The sequence below is a fragment of the Bombus vosnesenskii genome, unplaced genomic scaffold (assembly GCF_011952255.1).
Source record: "Bombus vosnesenskii isolate JDL3184/JDL3185 unplaced genomic scaffold, Bvos_JDL3184-5_v1.1 scf7180000013263, whole genome shotgun sequence".
Lineage (NCBI taxonomy): Eukaryota > Metazoa > Arthropoda > Insecta > Hymenoptera > Apidae > Bombus > Bombus vosnesenskii.
This window is the reverse complement of record NW_022882923.1, coordinates 5,817,490-5,838,238: the sequence shown is the minus strand read 5'-3', so window position 1 is coordinate 5,838,238 and position 20,749 is coordinate 5,817,490. Positions and strand designations below refer to the sequence as shown.

Below are 20,749 nucleotides of genomic sequence, written 5' to 3'. Positions count from 1 at the left end.
TGAACGTAGACGAGAAGAGTCGAGTAGTGCGTTAAAAGAATGAAATGCATGTAAAATTGAATTGCAGATCGATTAACAATTGGAGAATAATGAATATATACAGCTGGCAGGGTTGATTCTAATTATTTGTTTGTTTGCTTATATTTGTTCGTTTATTCGTTTGTTTATTCATTTATTTATATATATATATATATTTATTTATTTATTTTACTCGTTTATTTACTTTATTGTTGTATATCATATAATAATTTTGTATCGTATATTGCAATTATCATAAATCAAATTTGAAAATAGGCTTTAAATTATTATAACAATATATCTTAGACAATAATTGAAGCGCTCCCTGGAATTAATCGAGCTGAAAGCTCTCGCAACAATTTCCACGAGCTTTTACCGAAACGGGTAGGAAATCTTACACCTGTGTATGTAGGGTACCGTTTCAATTACGATATCGTCGCTATGTATATTGAACACTTGTTGAAATCCCCGTTAAGAAAGATTTTCAAATGTTCAATCAAAATGAACATTTCTTATTATGTGTTATCGAGTGTTCAGCTAGTAGAATACTTATTACTCGTACTAGTTTCAGCCGAAACAGTGGATGACGTTTACTATTTACCTTCCATTTCCTATAGTTACGTTATATGTTATAATAACCATAATATAATAATAAACATTATTACCACCACAGCAATAATAGTATTATAATAGCACTGTTGCTAGGGACGCATAAAGTTATATTTACGTGACGACGGCCCCACTGCCTGCTTAATGTAATCAACGATATTCATTCATCAGAATAAGATTCGTTATACATAATATTTAATGTAGTATCATTACAGCATACATTAACTCGTATCAGCAATTTTTGTTCGCATTGTCTCTTTTCCTTTTATTTTTGTCTTATGTTCCTTTTTTACGTGTACGGAAGGTCTTAATTGAACGATTGATTTCGCGACGTCATGTCTGTTGTGTATTGTTTCACCCAAGTAATTAATTTACGCTTCTCATTTATACATTTTATTATCGTTCTTTCTTTCCTTTACATTTTCCCCCCTCTCTCCATATTCCTTTTTATTACATTTTAACGTAAGTGTTCTCGCACGACCTTGATAATCAGCGATCGCTTACGGGCTTAATGGGTCGCGAGTTTCACTTTAACAAAAATAATAACGAAAAAAAACGAAGAGGCTAAACGCGAAATGTAGCTATTATATGTATACACGTATGTATGTGTGCCGACAGTCTTGTGTAAAATTGTGTACAGAACAGGAGAACCTCTGATACGAGATCATTACCATCAATCGTACCAATGTTTTGCGGATTATATTATATGATATTTTGCTTATTCTTTTTCTTCCTTTTTGATACTCAATGACAAATATATATATAGTTGTATTTGAGGGAAAATAACAAGGAAGAGAAGATTGGATAAGAGAGAGAGAGAGAGAGAAATGATATAGCGATTTAGCGAAGAGTAGTGGTAGAGAATAAAAGTAATAGGAAAAAAAGAAGAGAAAAGTAAAGTTATACCACATAGTGCTTAGAAATTGGAAACAAGTTCCCTCGTGTTTTTGTTTCTTCTATTTCGGTTGTTTCCTTTGATTCCAAAATATATAATTACCCAACCAGAGATAAAAATAACTCATTTTGATACGACAATAATAATGTTATTATTGTTATTAATATGTATCATTTAATTAACATAATATTATTCGGCTATCCCTGTGGCAAATCGAAGCCTTTATTTTCGCACGCATGTAGGACACTTGAAACGAAGCTTTTAATTCGATACACGAAATTCAAGGAACAGAAAAAGGATAGAAGGTTTTAATTCGAGATGTACTGCTACAAGTGAAGCGAAAGCTGATGTACTTATCGTATGCGCATTTGAATTTATTATGACGAATGTCTATCAAATATCGTAAAGTTTGAGTTTCGTAACTTGGACAAAGTGATCCATCCGCGGTAACGATCAGCATAGGAAGAAGATTCGTAAACTGTCCTCAATATTTCATATGTTAAAAAATTGGTTACAGAACAATCCTGGAGTACAGAAGTAGCGTGGTCGAAGTACGATCAAAAATGAATTAGAAACAAGTAACAAACATCTTTTGTTCTGTTTCAATCTCACATGACTATCTTTCCCTTTTTTCTTTCTAACATTTCCATATCGTATTTGATAATTGCTTGTATTGCATGATTATACTAGACAAATAGTAGTAAGTTGTAACGATTTACCGCCTTATCACCTAACATGACAAATAATATCGAATCTGTGTCGCAATGGATACAATTAGGATAATAATGTAATTTAAGTATCTAAAAACAATGCTTCGTATTCCAGTTACATCTATTTACTACTTCGAATTCCAGGTTTTATTTCATTTCATCCAGGTAAGAATTTCTCCCTCTTTCTGTTTTTTTTCTTTTTAATGAGTCCATTTATTCCATGCCTGAAATCAAATTATTTATTCAGGATGTATGTAAAAAGAAATAATAAGAGATATGACATTAGAAGAAAAATGGAAAGTGATGGTGATGCAAATAGAGGAGGAGATTAGATTAGTACATGAAATTATTGCACAAACAAAATGTTCTAAATAACGTATGAATGAACAAAGAAAACAAACGAGAATGTAATAAAAATACGAGCTCCATATGTACATAAGTACATTTGATTATCCACAATTTTTAAATATTCACGATGAGAATACGCGCATAATCGTTGACAATTTTGGTTCGAAAGAAACTTAACTTTGTAATTTGAATTCTACTTCATCAGTTATGCTATAGCTCTTCGTAAAGTAATTTGTAACATACCGGATGTTGCTTGTCTTGAACAGTATCAGGTATTCCCCATGCTGGTGGATCCATTTTGTTTGCTTCATTCGGAGGAATTTCTGTCAATGTAGGCGTACCAAACTGTCCCGGCAATAGGGTTAATCCTGGCATCAGAGATAGAGTGGTCGCGCTTCCATTGGGAAATGGCTGCTGCTGAGTATCAACGTGACCCTGCATATAAATCAAATTGAAACTACTAAATCTAAAGTTAAACATGCAAATTATGTACATAAATTAATATCAATATTCTTACATTATTTGTATTGTATTTTCATGGCGTATATGTATATATATATATAGTCATACTATATATATATATATACATTTTAATATATAAGTGTTATATATTATAACACTTCCGAAAGATTTTTAGCAGCAAATTAGAGGGAAGTATGATTTTAAGTGAATTGTATACTCTGTGTACGTACACGATATTCGAATAGGAAGGAAGAAGGAAGAAAAAGATAGAAGGAAGCAAAAAGGAAAGAAAGAAATAAAAGACGAGAAGCATGACATAGAGAAGTTACCTGGAATGAAGATTCCATCATGTGATGAAGTTCGGCATCGACGTTGGATATACGATTATAAGTAGCGTTAGATCGGAACATTTGGTGTCTGTCTATGCCCGGAGCCAAACTCGCCCAAGATCCAACAAGCTTTTCATTGTTCAACATCCAATTAATAGAATCTGCATCACCACCAGGTCCCATCCCTGCCGTTGCGTAATTTTTCCAGGCTCTTTCCGTACCGATAGGTCGTGGTACTTTACGATCCTCGATCTTAAGCTGATTCATTTCTTGAGCTACCTGTGCCGGCGAAGAAGGTGATATAGCCGGTGAACCGCCATTCTCTAGGCTTGTAATCAAATCAATGCTTCCAGGTTGTGCGGATAAATTTGCCAAATGATTGGAGAAACCAATTTGGCCTATCATTGGATCTTGATGGGGCGGGTAATTATTGTGCGGTGGAGCAAACGGCCAACGAGTTTGTCCGTTAGTCGAGATTCCGGTATTGCCGGGAGTGGCTCGAGATGGTGCCTGATATTTTCCTAAAGGAAAATTTCCAAGCATTGCCAAGTTATTAGACTGGATCGCGGACGGAGGAGGCGGCGGTACAGTGGCGAACATGTTTGGATGCATTCCCGCTGCCGCCGAACCCGCGTTAAACATTGTCACTTGAGGTTTGCTATTCAAATGTAACGAGCTAGAAAAGTCAGGCGCTCTGGGGTTTAATCTGGACATACTGACTGTAGTGTTCACCGAAGCAGATGGCGCTATTGTTTGTGCGAAATTCTGCATATGCGGGTGGAAAGGTAAAAGCGGATGACCTTGCCCTTCGTTTGGTACCATCTTTAATAAACTTGAATTCACGTTTGGATGCTCATAGCCAATGTTGTTTCCTTTAAACAAACCTACGTCCAACGTCGGTTGTGATGTAGAGGCAATCACGTGTGGTTGATGGGTTGTCGCATTGCGAGTTCCTGTCAATTCCCCTTGAAACACTGGTCTACTAAACTGAGCTCCCATAGCTGCTCCCATTTCTATATTTTGCTGAGGAATTACCGGCCGTGCTACAGCCAAACTACCTGGTGGTTTGCTTGAAAGAGGATGTTCATTGTAATTTCCGGATGACTGAAATTGCGGTGGTTGAATAGGATTATGGCCGGTATTCGATGATACACCTCCGCTTCCTATGCTAGTCGCGCTCGTATTAGTTGTATTGTTTGATTTACTTGAAACGGGGGAGCACATAGCTGTCCCTCGATATCCAGGAGCTTTTGAAGCATCCACCTACATAAACAAAGGAGAACATTGTTGAACTAACAACGTTCGCATTGTAGCAGTATCATGGATACACAGGGTAGCCTAGAATAACAAGTTATTGTCCGTTCTATCATTACTGCAAATACTAACCTGAGGGGGTATGCTGTCGATGAATTTAGACGAGGATGAACCCGAAATGTTAACGGACACTCCACCACCACCAGCTACAGTGGCGAAATTCATACCCTTCTGAGATTCATTTTCTCGACTACCCCACATGGATTGTTGTGTAACTTTCGTAAACGTGTCATTGAATAGGGAATATTCAAGAGGTGTATTATTCGTTTGCTGTTGTTGCTGCTGCTGCTGCTGTTGCTCTTGAATTGTCGATGCAATAGGTGGTGGACTACGTGCTTGCTGTTGCTGCTGTTGCAACTGTTGTTGACATTGCGATGATATCGGGGGTGACGGACTGACTCGTATCGAGGAGTTCGAACAAGTCGAAGTGACGGTACTTTCCGAGCAGTATGCAACCACAGTGCTTGTTGCCGGTGATACTGCCACGTTCGAGCCGGGAGAGTAAGTAGACTTTCCGGAATAATGGGAGACCATAGTTGGTGGAGCAGACAAAGTAGGCAGTGGTCGGCAGTGTTTTGGCGATGTATTGACTGCAGACTGTTGAGACGAACTCTGAGCCATTGCCGCAGCTGTAGCTGATACAACAGTCACCGAATTTGCTTGCAACGATTTTTGCTTGTTTACCGTAGTATGAGTAGACTGCATGACGGTAGTAGATGTATGCGTTGAGGCAGTGATTTCGGATAACTTCGCTGCAAACGTTTGCGTAGTACTTGTCGTTACAATTTTTGTTGCTCGTCCAGCGGTCATAATTGCGCTCGTATATGACATTGTTGTCTTCGTGTTTGATGACGAAGCCATCTGGGCTGCCACAGCTTGAGCTCGTTTTTCAGCTTTATATACGCAAGCAGATACGTAGGTATTAATTTAACGTTTATCAATTAAGGGGGGGTAAGGTTTTAAAATTTTTTTGCATCTTTTTTTATTTTTTTTTTTTAATTGAATGCATAACATCTTAAGAATATTGTGTCAAAATTTCAAGTCAATTGGGGCAAAATTGACGAAGTTACGAGTATTTTTATACATGTCGGATTTTATTACCTACCCGACCCAAGCGTGCTATTGTTACTTCGCAGACGTTTTTTTCTCTATATAATACCTAATCTTACCCCCAGATCCATTTATAGTACTTAACGACTTAAGTACAAACCTCCTTATACCTATACTGTATATTTTGTCAGTGTAGAGTAAAAAATTTAGTGTAAGAGTAGATATTTCATTTTCATTAAGTTTTGTGTTAAATTATTACTAAAATGCCTAAAAAAGTTACTAGATCTGATAGACAATCAACTGGTTCGAGATTATATCGACCTAGAAAAATTGTACCTCCGCATAAACGTAAATACGAAGGCACTTCAACAAATAGCGCGTCAGCTAAAAAAATAAAAGTGACTGTTGAAGATCAAGTTACGAAGGATCGTGAAAAATATTATAGGATAATTGATTTTTTATTAGTCTTTTCAATAATTGTTACGCTAGTGAAGAGGTAAACCGATAAAATTCGCTTATGAACGTTTTATATCAGATTTTTTAGTGTTCAAAACTTTAAAGCGTTTTCCCCACAACTCACGTTTTCAAAGTCGGTGCCCCCAATTACTTCAAAACTACTACACCGATCCTTTTGAAATTTTGAGGACTATTTCATAGTACATAATTTGCGAGGTAACGCTGTAGAGTTTTTTCAAATTTGTTAATTATTTTTATTTTAAAATAACAAATTAGCCGAAAATTTTCGCACAAAATCGCGTTTTTCCCTTCAAAGTGTTCCAAAAAAGTGAAAAGTTGAAATTACCTGGGGAAAACTGTTACCTAACGAATGAACTTTAACTTTTTGATTTCTGATGATCCAGCACCAAGTTCTGAGGGGCACCGCAATTATACTTTTTTCCGAGACACGTCCGAATAATTGCTGCCATTGCCGTATTTTTTAATATTTCTCCGTGAAAATTTTATACAATATTCTTTGAATGTCATACTTTAATGTACTATTGGTTTTAAAAAAGAAATTTTAACTGTATCGTCAGAAAAAATTCACAAAAACATGCCTTTTTTTGTATGAATCAACTTTACCCCCCCCCCCCTTAAATGAACATTATTGTTTTGCTACGATGTTATATCGCTTTTCTGCATGTATTTTGTATATATATGAATAGATATACAATATATGCAGGGTTTATCTTGTAAAATTAACCACCACATTTCAGACATTTCCGACAATTTGCCAAAAAAATATTTTAAGTAAAAGTTGGTTAGTTTTTGTCTTGCTACGCATTTGACTACTAATGAATAATAAATATATTGTGATATCTAAAAAAGTCAAGGTAACCTTAAATTTTTATCCAAAAAATTCTTTTTAAAATTTTTTTATTTAGCGAATTGAAAACTGACTAATTTTTGTTCAAAACATTTCTTTAACAAATTATTGGAAATGCCTGAAGAATGGTTAACCTTAAAGGACACACCCTGTATATTCGTATATAGCGTAGTACACGCTAGCCGAAATTAATGTAGAGAAATTTTAATTTGTTATTACCCGCAGCCACAAGTCTGGGTGCTGTTGCGCGTGGCAAAGGCGTTGGAAATGGTCCAGCGAGTTTAATGGTTGACGACGATCGAAGTGGGATCAACTGATTAACGGTAGAAACTCCGGATGTGTAACTAGATTTATTAATTTGCGTACTACTGGAACTAGACGTTAGACTTTGAGGTTTATTTACAGGACCCAACTTTGCTTTGCTCGACTAAAATTGAAATACATGAAAGAAATTAGGGAATGAATCAGCTGTAAATTATAAAATCTTTCCAGTCTTATTGGTATAATAATTTGATGGTCTTACAGCTACAGTAGATACGGTTTTATCCCAAGAGGAAGTAGTAACAACTGTGAGTTTCGATTTTGGAAGCATTTGCAATATATCAACATCTGGATCTTTAATAAGAGCAGCGATTAATGTATGAGCCTGTTTTGTCGCATCGGACGATCCTCTGTAAATGAGGAAAATATGAAATTATCACATATATATTAATCGATCATTTTCAAGAGAAAATAAATAGTCAACCCTCATACTTAATAGTAATAATTCGTTCGCCCTGGCATTTGCTTTGTTTTTCAACTTCGATATGCGCTCCTGTTGCACCTCTAATAGCATTTATATTACTTCCCCCTCTTCCGATAACTCGACTAATAGCATTTGGTGGAACAGATACTTTCTTTGAACGGAATGGTGAATTCATAAATCTCCCAGAATCATCCGACTGTCCCCTATTTCCAAAGTTACATCAGATATTTATTTAATAATTACACCACAACATAATAGCAATGGCAATGATTATAGCAATAAAAATGATAACATCAGCAATATAAATCGTGCTTCTTACTTTCGTACAACTTCTTTCCAGCCTTCTTCACGTTTGCCTGCTTGCTTAGGACTGGTTGTGTTGTTTGACTTCGTAGAAGTATTCAATGCGTCGCCATCATACTGATTATTGTAAGTTTTCTTGCCTTTACCAGGCATATATGTTTCGTTGCCAGTTGCTTCAAAGTCTTCTCTATCGGCAGGATGCCTCGATGATTCAAATACCAGTTGACCTTTCAATTTACGTTCACCACAATTCACAGCCGAAGATCTAGAACTCATTGTAGCAGAGGTTGCGGATACAGATACTGTATTAGAAACATTGGTCATAATTCTCCTGAAAAAGTAATATCATTAGAGAGTCTAACGTTAAAAAAATTCATCAATCACTCATATCGTTACTTTTCCAACTTACTTTTCGGTCGTATTGTTCTGAGATTTTGTCGGTGTAATAGAATTTTGTGACAAAGTAGTGCCTTGCGTGACAACAGACTTTGGAGATCTTTGGGGAGACGTGTCTTTTTCATTGTTGTTTGGACTATTAGCTTTCTTTTTCTTTTTCTCCTTCTTTTTCTCTCTAGCTTTGACGTCATTACTACTACAACTGCCTTGACTATTCGCATCAATTCCGCTATCGCCTTCCTCTCTATAAGGATCTTCCGGACTTCTGTTAACCGGTGATGGCATACTGTCCATTCTTTCACAACTGTCTCCAGTTTCGTGTTCACTATCATCTGCTCTATCGCATTCCTCGTCTCCGGATTTCTTCCCATTTTCCTCTTTATCTTCATAATTTGTTTCATTTTTCTTATATTCTTCATGTAATTTTCGTTTCTCCTCTTTTTTCTCAAGTTTCTTTTTTTTCTTTCGCTCTCTCCTGCGTGCAGCCGCGGCTTTTTTCGACTCTTCCCTCGTCTTTTCCATATCAAGTTCTTCCAATAGTATCGTTGCATTTTTATTTGCTTTTGCTGCTTGAGTTTCCTTTGCCGCACGTATAACTTTCACACATTCCTGACATTTTTCTAAGAGTTCCTTGTCACTGACAGTAGCTATATACCTCGTCATTTCTTGGTCACTTGGAAATTGAGTAACATGATTTACCATCCACTTAACAACTTTAATATGTCCTTTACGAAAAGCGGCCATCAAACAAGAAACCTGCAATTGAATAACACATACCCGCACATATTAATATTCATACATATAATATGTAATGTAACATGTAATATATACAAACAAGTTAAAAAAGAAAGGAAAGAGGATAAATCAGAATGTACATAGTATGATTAAAAAAATTTAATTCGATTTTGTGGTACATCTAACTTTTAACTTTTCACATACCTTTCGATTGTCTTGCGAATCAATATCTGCTCCAGCATGATACAATAAATCAACAACATTCAAATGCCCTCCATTTGCCGCTAACCATAATGGACTATTTCCTTTTTTGTTCTTCACCTCCACTTGCGTCCCTCTGCGAGTTTCATGTTATAAGACACTTAGATTAGGTTTACAAGACAGAATTTTCATAAAATAAGATAATAACAAAATATTACCTTGACAATAATAATTCTACAAAACGGCAGTGTCCTTTGTCAGCAGCGATGGTAAGGGCAGTGTCGCGAGATGATGGGACGGGAGTAGCATTAACATCTGCTCCCTTAGTAAGTAAAACACGTCCAACTTCTACGTATCCTCCACTAGCCGCTTCCATTAACGGTGTTAAGCCGGTCTGAACAAAATTTTATAAGATTCATATTTCACAAGATTCCTATAGCATTATACATATATGTTCAACACAGTATTTCAAAGCTATATATTACCAGTTCGAAATTCAAGTATTATAGAAAACAAAAGATCAATGATCTTCAAACTTTTACAATTAACTAAATTTAAACAAACTTTGAAAGCAAAAAGCAAAACTAAAATTGTACAAAATGGCAAATGACAATAGTTGATCAAATTTTTTTATACTTTGTACTATGCAAAATTTACATATTTCAATATATGTATTTTCGTCATAGATATTTCATACATCGATTGTATTAAACAAATAATTAGAAATATATAAGAAAGAGGGAGGGGAAACAAATTAAAATACACACGCATACACATACACATTTGTTTATACCTTAGCTCGATGTTCTACGTTAGCTTTTCGATCGAGAAGAAGACTAACGACCTCATGTCTTCCTTGAAAACATGCCAAAGTTAGCGCCGTATTACGATTCGTCTCTATTTGAGCATTTATATCACTGCCCATGTCTAATAACAGCTTAACCGCCGCTATAAATGATTATAAACATATTTATAATACAAAATTTTATATTATTACAATAGTAACTTCACTTTATAATGAACGTACCAACATGACCATTCATGGCTGCAAGCATGAGTGGAGAAATACCTAATTTTGACCCAGTCCGGGAATTAATTTCAGCACCATGACTAAGAAGAAGCTTTATTATATTAACGTATCCACCAGATGCTGCAAGGCTCAAAGGTGTGTAATCAGAAACATTACGGTGTTCCTTATTAGCACCCCGATTAAGGAGAAGCTCTACCACTTCGTATCTACCACCGCTGCAGGCAAGAGACAAAGGTGTATCCTTGGTGCGCTCAGATTGAGCTTCTATATCAGCTCCATGATTCAAAAGAATTTCTACCACTTTTTGGTGACCTGCTGTTGCTGCCAATATAAGGGGAGTAAATCCCTTTTTATCTCTATGTTCTGTAAGAAATTAAAAAATTTGTAAATATTTAGTATATTTAGTATAATACTTTGATGTCGTGCTTATGATCTATACCTATGTCTGCACCGCGACTTAACAAAAGTTCAACGAGTTCTTCATGACCACCAGCACATGCCAATGTCAAAGCTGTATCGTGATTACTGTCAGTTTCGGAATCCACGTCCATACAAGAAAATGATGCAGGCGGTACTTGACTAGTAGTATAACCACCAACTGTTGGAACACCTGTTGTGTATTGACCAGCAACTAAGTAATAAAATTCAATTAAAAATTGGGTACAATTCTCTTGAACATTGCATGATTAAAAAATTATATATTTTCTGCTTATACTAATAAGAAAAGTTTTATACCTGTTGTTGGGTCCAATTGATAATTTTGACTGGGAAAATTGGGAGTTTGCTGTTGGGTATTGGCAGTTTGTTGTTGTTGTTGTTGTTGTTGACATGATGGTTGTTGTGACAGAAGTGGATATCGTCCCTTTTTTCCTTTACCAGTCGTTGGAGCTGTATAAACTTGTTTTTTATCTGAAGCAACAATGGTTGCAGCAGTTGTTGTTGCTGGCGCTTGGGTTTGAGTAGCTACTTGAACCTGATTAGTACTACAGGTTGTTGATTGAGCATAACCATTTGTTTGATGGGATATACTATCTATTATTCCTGTTGCTTCGCTTACAGTTGGCAAAGCTTGTGTTGGAAATGCTGATCAGAAACAAATATGTGATCACGTTGAGGGTTAATATGTGGTCACAAGTGTTTTGAATATAATGCATAAGACAGAAAGTGAAGGTGAAGGCATTTGGTTAATCATATATATAAAACTCACTTATCTGGGAGGATTGCAGTAACAATTGTGGTTGAAAATGGGTTCGAAAACCTTCCAAAAACCCGTCTTTATATGCTTGACTCTGTAGGGATTGTGGACCAGTTAACTGCAAACCTGCTGATATATCAGATTGTATTTGAACACCAGCACTAGTTACTTGAAGCGAAGGCAAAGTTGGTAACACAGGATTGGTAAAATACTCTTGAGAAGTATAAGGGCTGGTTGTTTGTTGAACTATTTGCGTTGTTTGCAAATGTTGCTGCTGCTGCTGCTGCTGTTGTTGTTGTTGTTGTTGCTGTTGAGAATCCTTACCATTTGTCACTTCTAATCTTTTCAATTCAAGCTTTTCTTGATCTTCTGTTGCAACTTAATCAGAACATAATATATCATCAAATAGCTATGAACAATTGAAGAAAAAAAAGAATTCATTCTTTATTTAAATATTTACCATCGACAGTATCGTCAAAACTAATAGATCGAAAAATTTCAAAAGCATCATCCAAAGGAATATGCGTGCCATCTTCTAATTTTATAACACTTTCACTTGTACAAAGAGCCTTTGCTTTTTGAGCCGCAGCAACAAAGGGACAAGCTCCATCTCGATGTAATCTTGCTAAGTCAGGATCTGCCTGCTCCGTTAGATTTTGTTGAGTTGTTTGCTGCACGTAATTTTTATATATATATGCATACATACACAGGCGTATGTGAGCACATACGCACACACATCCTTGTGTAAGACATAAGTCATAATTACCTGATCATGAAGATGATGGGAGTGCGTTGGATGAAGATGTGACATTAATTGAGTAGGCATAAGTATATTATTTCCATTAGCAGTTACTACTCCAGTTTGTTGCTGTGATTGTGATTGCTGTTGTTGATGTTGTTGTTGCTGCTGCTGCTGAGCTTGCTGTTGTGGTTGTTGTTGCTGTACCTAACCAGGTATAATATATACTTTGATATATAACATGCCAACATGTTGGAAGGAAAAAGGGATAAGAGAAAAACAGATGAAAAACGAAAATAAACTGACAATAAATAAAGGAAGAAGAAACAAAGTTAAAAGTATTAAAGAACAAACCTGTACTTGATCCAATTGTAACTGCAATTGTTGGTTCAGCTGTTGCAGCTGGTGTACCTGTTGGACTTGATAAGTGTGTTGTCGTTGTTTTTGCTGGTATTGCTGTTGAAGACCAGCCATCAAGTTAGCTTGTTGTTGTTGTTGTTGCTGTTGCTGCAACTTCCCGGCCATTACACTGGACGAAGCTTTCCGGATATTTTTACCTTCTTTTTTAGAGACAGGTTTTGCTTTTGGGCGATCGCTTATAGCAGTATTCTGGCTAACATCACTACTCGCGGTAATGGGTTGGGAAACTGCCATAACAGTGGGAGGGGTGGATATACTTGGAGGACTTGGCGTAGTTGTTGAAGATGTATTTGAAGTAACCAATGGAACGGACGATGTAACAGGTATCGTCGCAAGAGAAAGAGGAGGAGATGTAGGGAAAGCGTTTGTCGTGGGAAAAGTTTCCGATATGGTTGGAGCTAAGGATAACTGAGCTTCTTGTGCAATTCGTTTTCCTCTAAGAAATGCATTATACAGTGACATTGCTTGGCTGGTGCCTTGATGACTTAATGAATTTCCGGGCATGCCACTTGTACTGCAAACTAAACCTTTCGACCGAAAATACATCGATCGTTATTAGAAGTGTTTCGAGCACAACAAAAAGAACTCAATCACATACCTGATGATAATGTATCTGGATCACTAGAATCTTCTTGCTGCTGTTGCTGTTGTTGAGTTACAACAGGATTCTTTGCACTACAGAACCAATGTCCTGGACCTTTAATTTGAAGTTCTCTCTCTACCCTCTAAAAACATTTATAAGACATGAAATACACTGAGAATATCAAAGAGAAACCTTATGCTTAAATTAATAAATGAATATTTACTTGTAATTCTTCAAAAATTTGTTGCTTATGTAGGATTTGCTCTTGTCGAGTGTTCTTTCGGCTATCCGTAACATTTAATCCTGGTGTTGGCGCTGGAGCAGGGCTGAGGCTGATGTTAGGTTCTGAAAGGTTGGTAAATCCTCCACTACCCTTATCCAGAATATTGGTATCATCTTTAGTGGTTACAATTGATTCTCCTGCGGGCTGAGAACGAACTTGTTGCGCCTCAGCGGAAGTAAGACTTGTGTCTGGCATCATCGTTACGGATCGGTTTTTTCTTAGTAACGATTTTTGTGTATTGTGTTTAGGTTGAAGATTTTGCGATTGTGGTTGATCAGCAGCATGTTGCTGCTGTTGTTGGTGTGACTGTGGCTGCGTAGATGCATGTTGTTGATGGGGCACATGCTGTTGATGTGTAATATGTTGCTGTTGTTGTTGATGTGATTGTTGCTGCTGCTGCTGCTGCTGCTGTTGCTGCTGCTGCTGTTGTTGTGGGAGCAACATAGGTGTAGGTGTTGCATTATGCGGTGTACTCATCATAATACTGTGAGGGTAATCCAATAGAAGTTGAACTACACTAGTATGCCCACCCTTTGCAGCTTCTATCAACATCGTAGAATTATCCTGTAACAAAATTTTAATTTTTTATGGTGCTGTTATAAAAGAACTCGTCAACCATTATTACACGCCACATACCTTCAGTTTATGAAACGGATTAGCAGACTGAGCAAGTAAAAGTTCTACAACTGCAAGATGTCCACCAGCACAAGCTAGCGAGAGGGGAGTGTGATCGTTATTCGTTGTTTGCCTATTAACGTCTGCACGTTTCGTTATAAGAAACTGAACTGTACAGAGATGGCCGGCTCTACATGCCTTCATCAACGGTGTTCTTCCTCCCTCTGATTCATGCTCCTATAATATATAGAAATTAGATGGCGAAAAATATAAAATAACTGTTCTGTATATATTCTTTAAAATAATTTTGATTTAAGAAGGAAGTACCAGATCAGCACCAAACTGAAGTAAGAGATCCGCAACATCGGTATGACCATTTTCACAAGCATACGTTAATGCAGTATCTCCTGTTTGAGTTTGAGCGTGGACATCTGCCGCAGATTCAAGTAAGTAACGAACGAGTTCTAAATGACCTTCCTGTGCAGCTTCCATTAGAGGAGTAGAGGCACCTAATTCAATATCAGCTCCTGCTTTAATTAGAAAATCAGCAACTTCTAGAAAGCCACCGCAACAGGCTAAGGTAAGTGCTGTTTCTTGTGTTTCTTCAGTTTGAGCATTGATGTTCGCCCCTATATATATCAAGATATATAAATTTTACTTTCCTTGGAAAAATTTCTTAAATAATTATATCTCGATTGTTGCAATGAACGAGAGTTGTGATGTACCTTGACTCAAAAGTAAAGCAACCATTTCTTCGTGACCTTCACGTGCTGCTTCCATTAATGGAGTGTAACCTTCATCATTTACTTCTTCGATATTAGCTCCTCGTTCAATCAGGAGCATAGCCAGATCAACGTGACCTCCACAAGCAGCCAAAGTTAATGGAGATTCAAAACTGTCTGTTGGCATATTCACCTGGGCACCCGAATCTAAGAGTAAACGAGCTACTTCTACATGACCATCCATCGATGCTTCCATAAGGGCAGTGTGCATTTCATCAGTTTTGTGCTCCTATAAGACAAAATGATTCAGTTTGAAATATACAATCCCATAAAGCAAACAACTACAGTGATAAACAGGTACCTGATCTGCGCCAGCTTCTAATAAGAAGCGAACCATTTCCAAATGACCTTTGTAACAGGCTAGTGTTAGCGCGGATTCTTTAAATTCATTGGAATGAGTATTAATTCCAGCGCCATGTTCTAGCAAGATCTTAGCTACTGGAACATGTCCAGCACTAGCTGCTTCCATTAAAGGTGTATGACCGTTTTCATTATGATCTTCAACATTGGCACCTGCTTCTAATAATACTCGCACTACCTCTTCGTGACCACCCGCACAGCCATACATAAGAGGTGTATTACCTAAAAGTATAGAGCCTGATTTATCTATTACTATATATAGATGTATAAAGATTTCTTTTTAAACTTTATAAACTATAGACTATAGACTATAGAATTATACCAGAGATATAAATCATAAATATGAATATTACAACTACATTCCATACCTGAAGTAGATTGAGCATTAACATCAGCTCCATGCGCAATAAGCAAGCTTACAACATCTACATGCCCTGCACTGGCAGCCTCCATTAAAGGGGTACAATCCCCCTTTATGCCACGATCCTCCACGTTTGCACTCATTGCCAAAAGTACCTGCTCATAAAAAGATTAATCAAATAAAACAAAATGACTGGAACAAATACATTTATTGCAACTCAAACACAATACAGTCAAAAACATTACATATTTCAATTTATTTTTGTACAATAGGAAATTATAAAAAGTTCTCTACAAATAGGCTGAACGATATTATTGTTTGTTTTATTTATTTTTAATATTTCTCCTTAAATGATATATTGAATTAATCTTTAATATTCTTCTGCATATGCTTAGAAGAAAAAGACAAAACATAAAGATTATATTTAATATCAGCAATAATGACAACATTGTATCTGAATGTGTACATACAAACACATGTATACAGAAATTATACATAAAATATTTCAAGAAAAGCTGTTTCTCTCTTTTTCTCTTACTCACACACATTTGCACGCACATTCCCTCTCTCTGTCTTTTACATGCGCGCAAGATCGCACTAGCACACAGATACAAAATGAGCACTTATAACATAAATGAATGATCATATACAAAATTCAAACCTGAGCAAGTTCGTAATATCCAGCTGAACAGGCGAGAGAGAGCAAACTCTCTCCCTCCTCTGTAGTCTCGTGAACACTGCGTCCTTCTGTTAATAATTTTCTAACTGTACCTACGTCTCCGTCAGTACACGCCTCTACAAGAGAGCGCTTTTCGTTTTGTGTGCGTGGATTATCGCTGCGCATACGAGTCAATGCAGCTGCTGCTTCATCTAATGCACAAGAAACACTAGATGTTATGCGACGGAGCACTTCGTGATCAGGCAAGTGCTTCCCATCGCCTGATGACAACTTGCCAATACCAGCTACTTCCAGCAACGATTCTAATCGAGCCTGAGTTTCAGGATCCACAGATCTCTCTGGATCTTCAGAAGTTAACAGAAGCTTCGACGATTCTAAATGATGACCTTCGTCTAATTCAACCTGATCAATTGCAAAACACTCCACCTGTAAGTAATAAGATAAAATTTTTTCCAACAAAATCAATATACAAAAACAATTTAAACCTAATAATTAAGATATAAAAGTAGTGTAGTAAATTTTCACTTGACATAAACGTATCATAAACTATGATGTATTAATAAATAGATAGTAAATACGAAACTATATTCCAGCAAGGGTACTGCTTCCTTCTACTTAGGAAATTCTAGTAGAATACTATAGGTAATTATAATAACAATTTCTTTTTATCACTATTATAAATATGTATTATGTTTAGTTTATATGTTTAGTTCATAATAAATTAACTACATAAAGAAACTATTAATTACTAAATTTGATTCAGTACTTTTATCAGGAAAGACACAAAATGATTATAGAAATTAATCTAAAGATTGCCGAGTCATATTTCCTTAATATATCTGTTTCACTCAAGTTTTATAATTGTGGCTTAAAATAAACTTGAAAGATTTTAAATTAGGTAGACCTTAGTCTGATATTTTATCAATGTAAAAAACTAACAAGTTTATATGTGGAATATGTATGATACAATTTTGCTGAGATGCAAGAACAATGGTAATTGAGGTTATTGTATAACAGAAAATCCCCTCCACTTGATGGAAATGGAAAAAAGAAATAAAGAAGAGGAAGAAAGGATGGAAGAAAAAAAGGATAAAAAATAGAGAAGAAATTGTATAGAAATATAGGAAAGAGATTCAGGCAAATTAGATGAAATGAATGAATTGTTGAGAAAGTGTTGGTCAAAGATGGAGGAAAAATGAAGAATAGAAAAGAATAGAGTAAAAGCCAGGTAATAGTAGAAATGATATAAACAAAGAAAGCAATATCGTTGCAATATGCAGAAAATTTTAGGTGAAATCAAATTGCTTTCAACCGAAAGTTTTGTCTGTAAAAAGAAAAGGATAATTTGTAGACGATCTAAATTATAGTACGTACATCTCGCGTAGAGGTCATATCCTCTTGCGCGACGAGTGGAAACCAATGAGACATAAACGCAAATCAGAATGTAGGTGAAACTATTTTATTTTTTGTATATGATTAAAACGGCTTGGCAGTGAACACAGAGACATAAGAACAATGTGCAGCCATTCCAAGAAGGAGGAAACTGACACTTCCTTGGTATACTCTTCGCGTGCGTAGTGAACGCGTCCCGTTTGTTTTATCGAAACCAAAGTAAAGAGAAAACGACGATACGAGTCGCGTATTCACTGATCTTGTAAGCACACGTCGTACTAGCCAATATAATTGTTCGTCGAAAAAAATGGTGAAAAAAAAGAACTCCGTTTAAGAACCGCTGTTGGTAGAATATAGAATAATATGGTGGCTCTGCTCTCTAGAATTTCCACGCCACGAACACGAGCGACACAGGGCAGAACCGATGAGTAGCCGGCAAGAACAGAGGTAAGGATAGAGCCGAAATCTCGTTGACAGTATAACAGAAACAGTTAAGTGTTACAGTAAGGTAAAAAATACGCCTATGGACGTATAGAGAAGGTAAAGAGACGGCCACAAGCAGACAAACAGGCTCACGACTCGCACGAATACGCGAGAAACGCGGCCGAAGAGAACTCCGCTGGGTGGCGCACAACGTAGTGCAAGCGGACGTAAAATAGCTACACACATACACTTATCTATGTACGAACAGGCACATGCGAGAGCTCGCGCGGCCCAACGTACACTACATGCAAGATTACTAGTTCAATGAAAACTCTACCTCCATATACCTCTCTGCACAATACATATTCAGACTAGTAGTCTACATGCATAAATATCTACTTGCATAAATGTATAAACATATACATGGACGTACACGTGCGTGCGCACGCGCTTGATTATGCAGTGCAGTTAACCGGACTGCTTTATTTATCATTTACACATATACCTTTGCAAAGTGCCTTCATCAGATTATACAAATAAAATAAATGTACAAATTTTTCAATCGTTTCTACCCTAGATTATAATGTAGTCCATGTATAATGTACAACTTTGTCTAATGTCTAAATCGTTTGATCGGCCTAATACTTAATAAATATCTACAAACGATCTATAAAAGATAAAGATCAATAAGGTGGACTACAATCTAAAAAGATGGCAAGTATATTTCTGATAAAATCACAAACAAGTAAAATTATTTTCCATATTACAATACACCATGACGTTTTATTAGCTATCATAACGCATATATTTTGATTATATAACATCCCTGCGTAAATTCCCATCTTGTTCTCTTTTTCCCTTTCTTCCTTTCTTCCTTTCTTCCTTTTGTCGAAAAATTTGTGGAGATTGTTTCGTAGTATTTATTAGTTTAGCGATTCTCGTACCAACGTCTCATGCTCGGAATCAAATTTAAGATTTCCAGAAAGAATCAAATGTCATCATTTCTTATTGCTTTTTCAATTTTATAAAATACCCACCGATGTTTAATTACCTATACGGTTGTACTAAATAAACTGCAAGACACCAGGCAATACAATATGATGCGATATGATGCGATACGATATGATATGATATGATACGATATGATACGATATGATACGATACGATACGATACAATAAGATACAATACGATACGATACAAAAGTTTTATGCTGTTTTTCATATGACGATATAGGTTATAATTCTGTTAATTTCGTTATTTTTCTTCTCGAATAGGGAGTTTCTTCTTTAAATATTATTGATTATTGAGTATAAATGGAAAAACATATGAAAATACAAAATCAAGAATAAGTACTGACGCTAAAAGAAATATGCATGTTGATCGATGATTCTTTGATACAACTAATTTTCGAACTCTTATATCATAAAAAGTGGATTATATTGGATTTGCAATAAAATTCGGAAATATCAAACAAGATTAGCAACGATTCAAATAAATTTCATGAAAAGCTGACGTGTGCGTAAGCATACAACACGTATATATGTCTATGACGTATACATATAGATAGGTATAGAAATATATAGTATAGAGGAAAAGAGAACAAGTAAGAGTAAGGATAAGGATAAAGGTAAGGATAAGGATAAGGATGAGGGTAAGAGCAAGGATAAGGGCAAGGATAAGGATAAGAATAAGGATAAAGATAAGAGTAAGAGCAAAAGCAATAGCAAGAACAAGAGCAAGAGCAACAACAAGAGCAAAAGCAGGAGCGAAAGCAAAAGCAAGTATGTAAGAAAGGAGAACAGGAGGAAAGAAGACGGAGAAGGAGGGTGTGGAGGGGATGGTAACTGGATGGACGACAGAAGCGACAGACGAATTCGTGCGTGTGCGTGCATACGTACATGCGTGCGTTCAACCTCTGATTGTAGGAATACCTTATTCACGATGTGGCATGTTTTTTTGACTCGGTTTACCTCTGAAACACTGTCCTCTTCGCTCTCCGACGAGTCTGCCATAAAGTGCGGCTGCAATTCGGAGAAGGTTTCCGTCTCTGACTTGGTAGGGCTGGAATTCGAAGACTGGGGAGTCGACGACGTCTTTCCAATGTCGTGGTGAACGCTTGCTGATTTCTCGTGCTTCTGACTATCCGAGGTTGTTCCTTGTGCTACATTCTGCATCTTTACCTTCCAGATGAATCATATGATACTAAGGTATCGTTCCCGTGTCGCAAAACACACACAGAACACTTGCTTTTCGATAATAATCTTGAGCACGATCGCCGTCATTCACGTAAGCTAACACCCGCCATTTCTACTATGGCCGACACCGAGTCTCCCGGATGCCTCTTCGACCATCTATATCATTGCATACGATTCGATATGCCATCTCTCGTTTTCCATGGCGGGTAATTTCGATTTCTCCTTTCACAATATTCTCATATCCTCCTTTAT

General features: G+C 36.5%; 1 protein-coding gene across 6 annotated transcripts; it reads right to left on the bottom strand.

The window, feature by feature from the left end:
• Positions 1-1,004: 1,004 nt before the first annotated feature.
• Positions 1,005-20,637, bottom strand: LOC117232505 (ankyrin repeat and KH domain-containing protein mask). Of its 6 annotated transcripts, none has more exons than XM_033491889.1 (28): positions 20,234-20,637; positions 16,469-16,912; positions 15,815-15,962; positions 15,388-15,668; positions 15,030-15,315; positions 14,632-14,933; positions 14,326-14,541; positions 13,630-14,253; positions 13,422-13,548; positions 12,758-13,350; positions 12,431-12,610; positions 12,125-12,335; positions 11,677-12,042; positions 11,205-11,552; positions 10,909-11,100; positions 10,467-10,832; positions 10,233-10,387; positions 9,658-9,833; positions 9,443-9,575; positions 8,517-9,259; positions 8,124-8,438; positions 7,813-8,007; positions 7,583-7,730; positions 7,279-7,486; positions 4,758-5,578; positions 3,372-4,634; positions 2,824-3,015; positions 1,005-2,456 (listed from the first exon to the last, which is right to left on the bottom strand). In XM_033491889.1, the coding sequence occupies exons 1-28, from the start codon at positions 20,474-20,476 to the stop codon at positions 2,433-2,435; spliced, it is 9,300 nt and encodes a 3,099-aa protein (XP_033347780.1). In that variant the 5' UTR covers positions 20,477-20,637; the 3' UTR covers positions 1,005-2,432. The 6 variants fall into 6 exon arrangements, with proteins under 6 accessions (XP_033347780.1, XP_033347789.1, XP_033347799.1 ...); XM_033491898.1 differs by having other exon boundaries at positions 11,677-12,039; XM_033491908.1 differs by having other exon boundaries at positions 12,125-12,305.
• Positions 20,638-20,749: the final 112 nt, after the last annotated feature.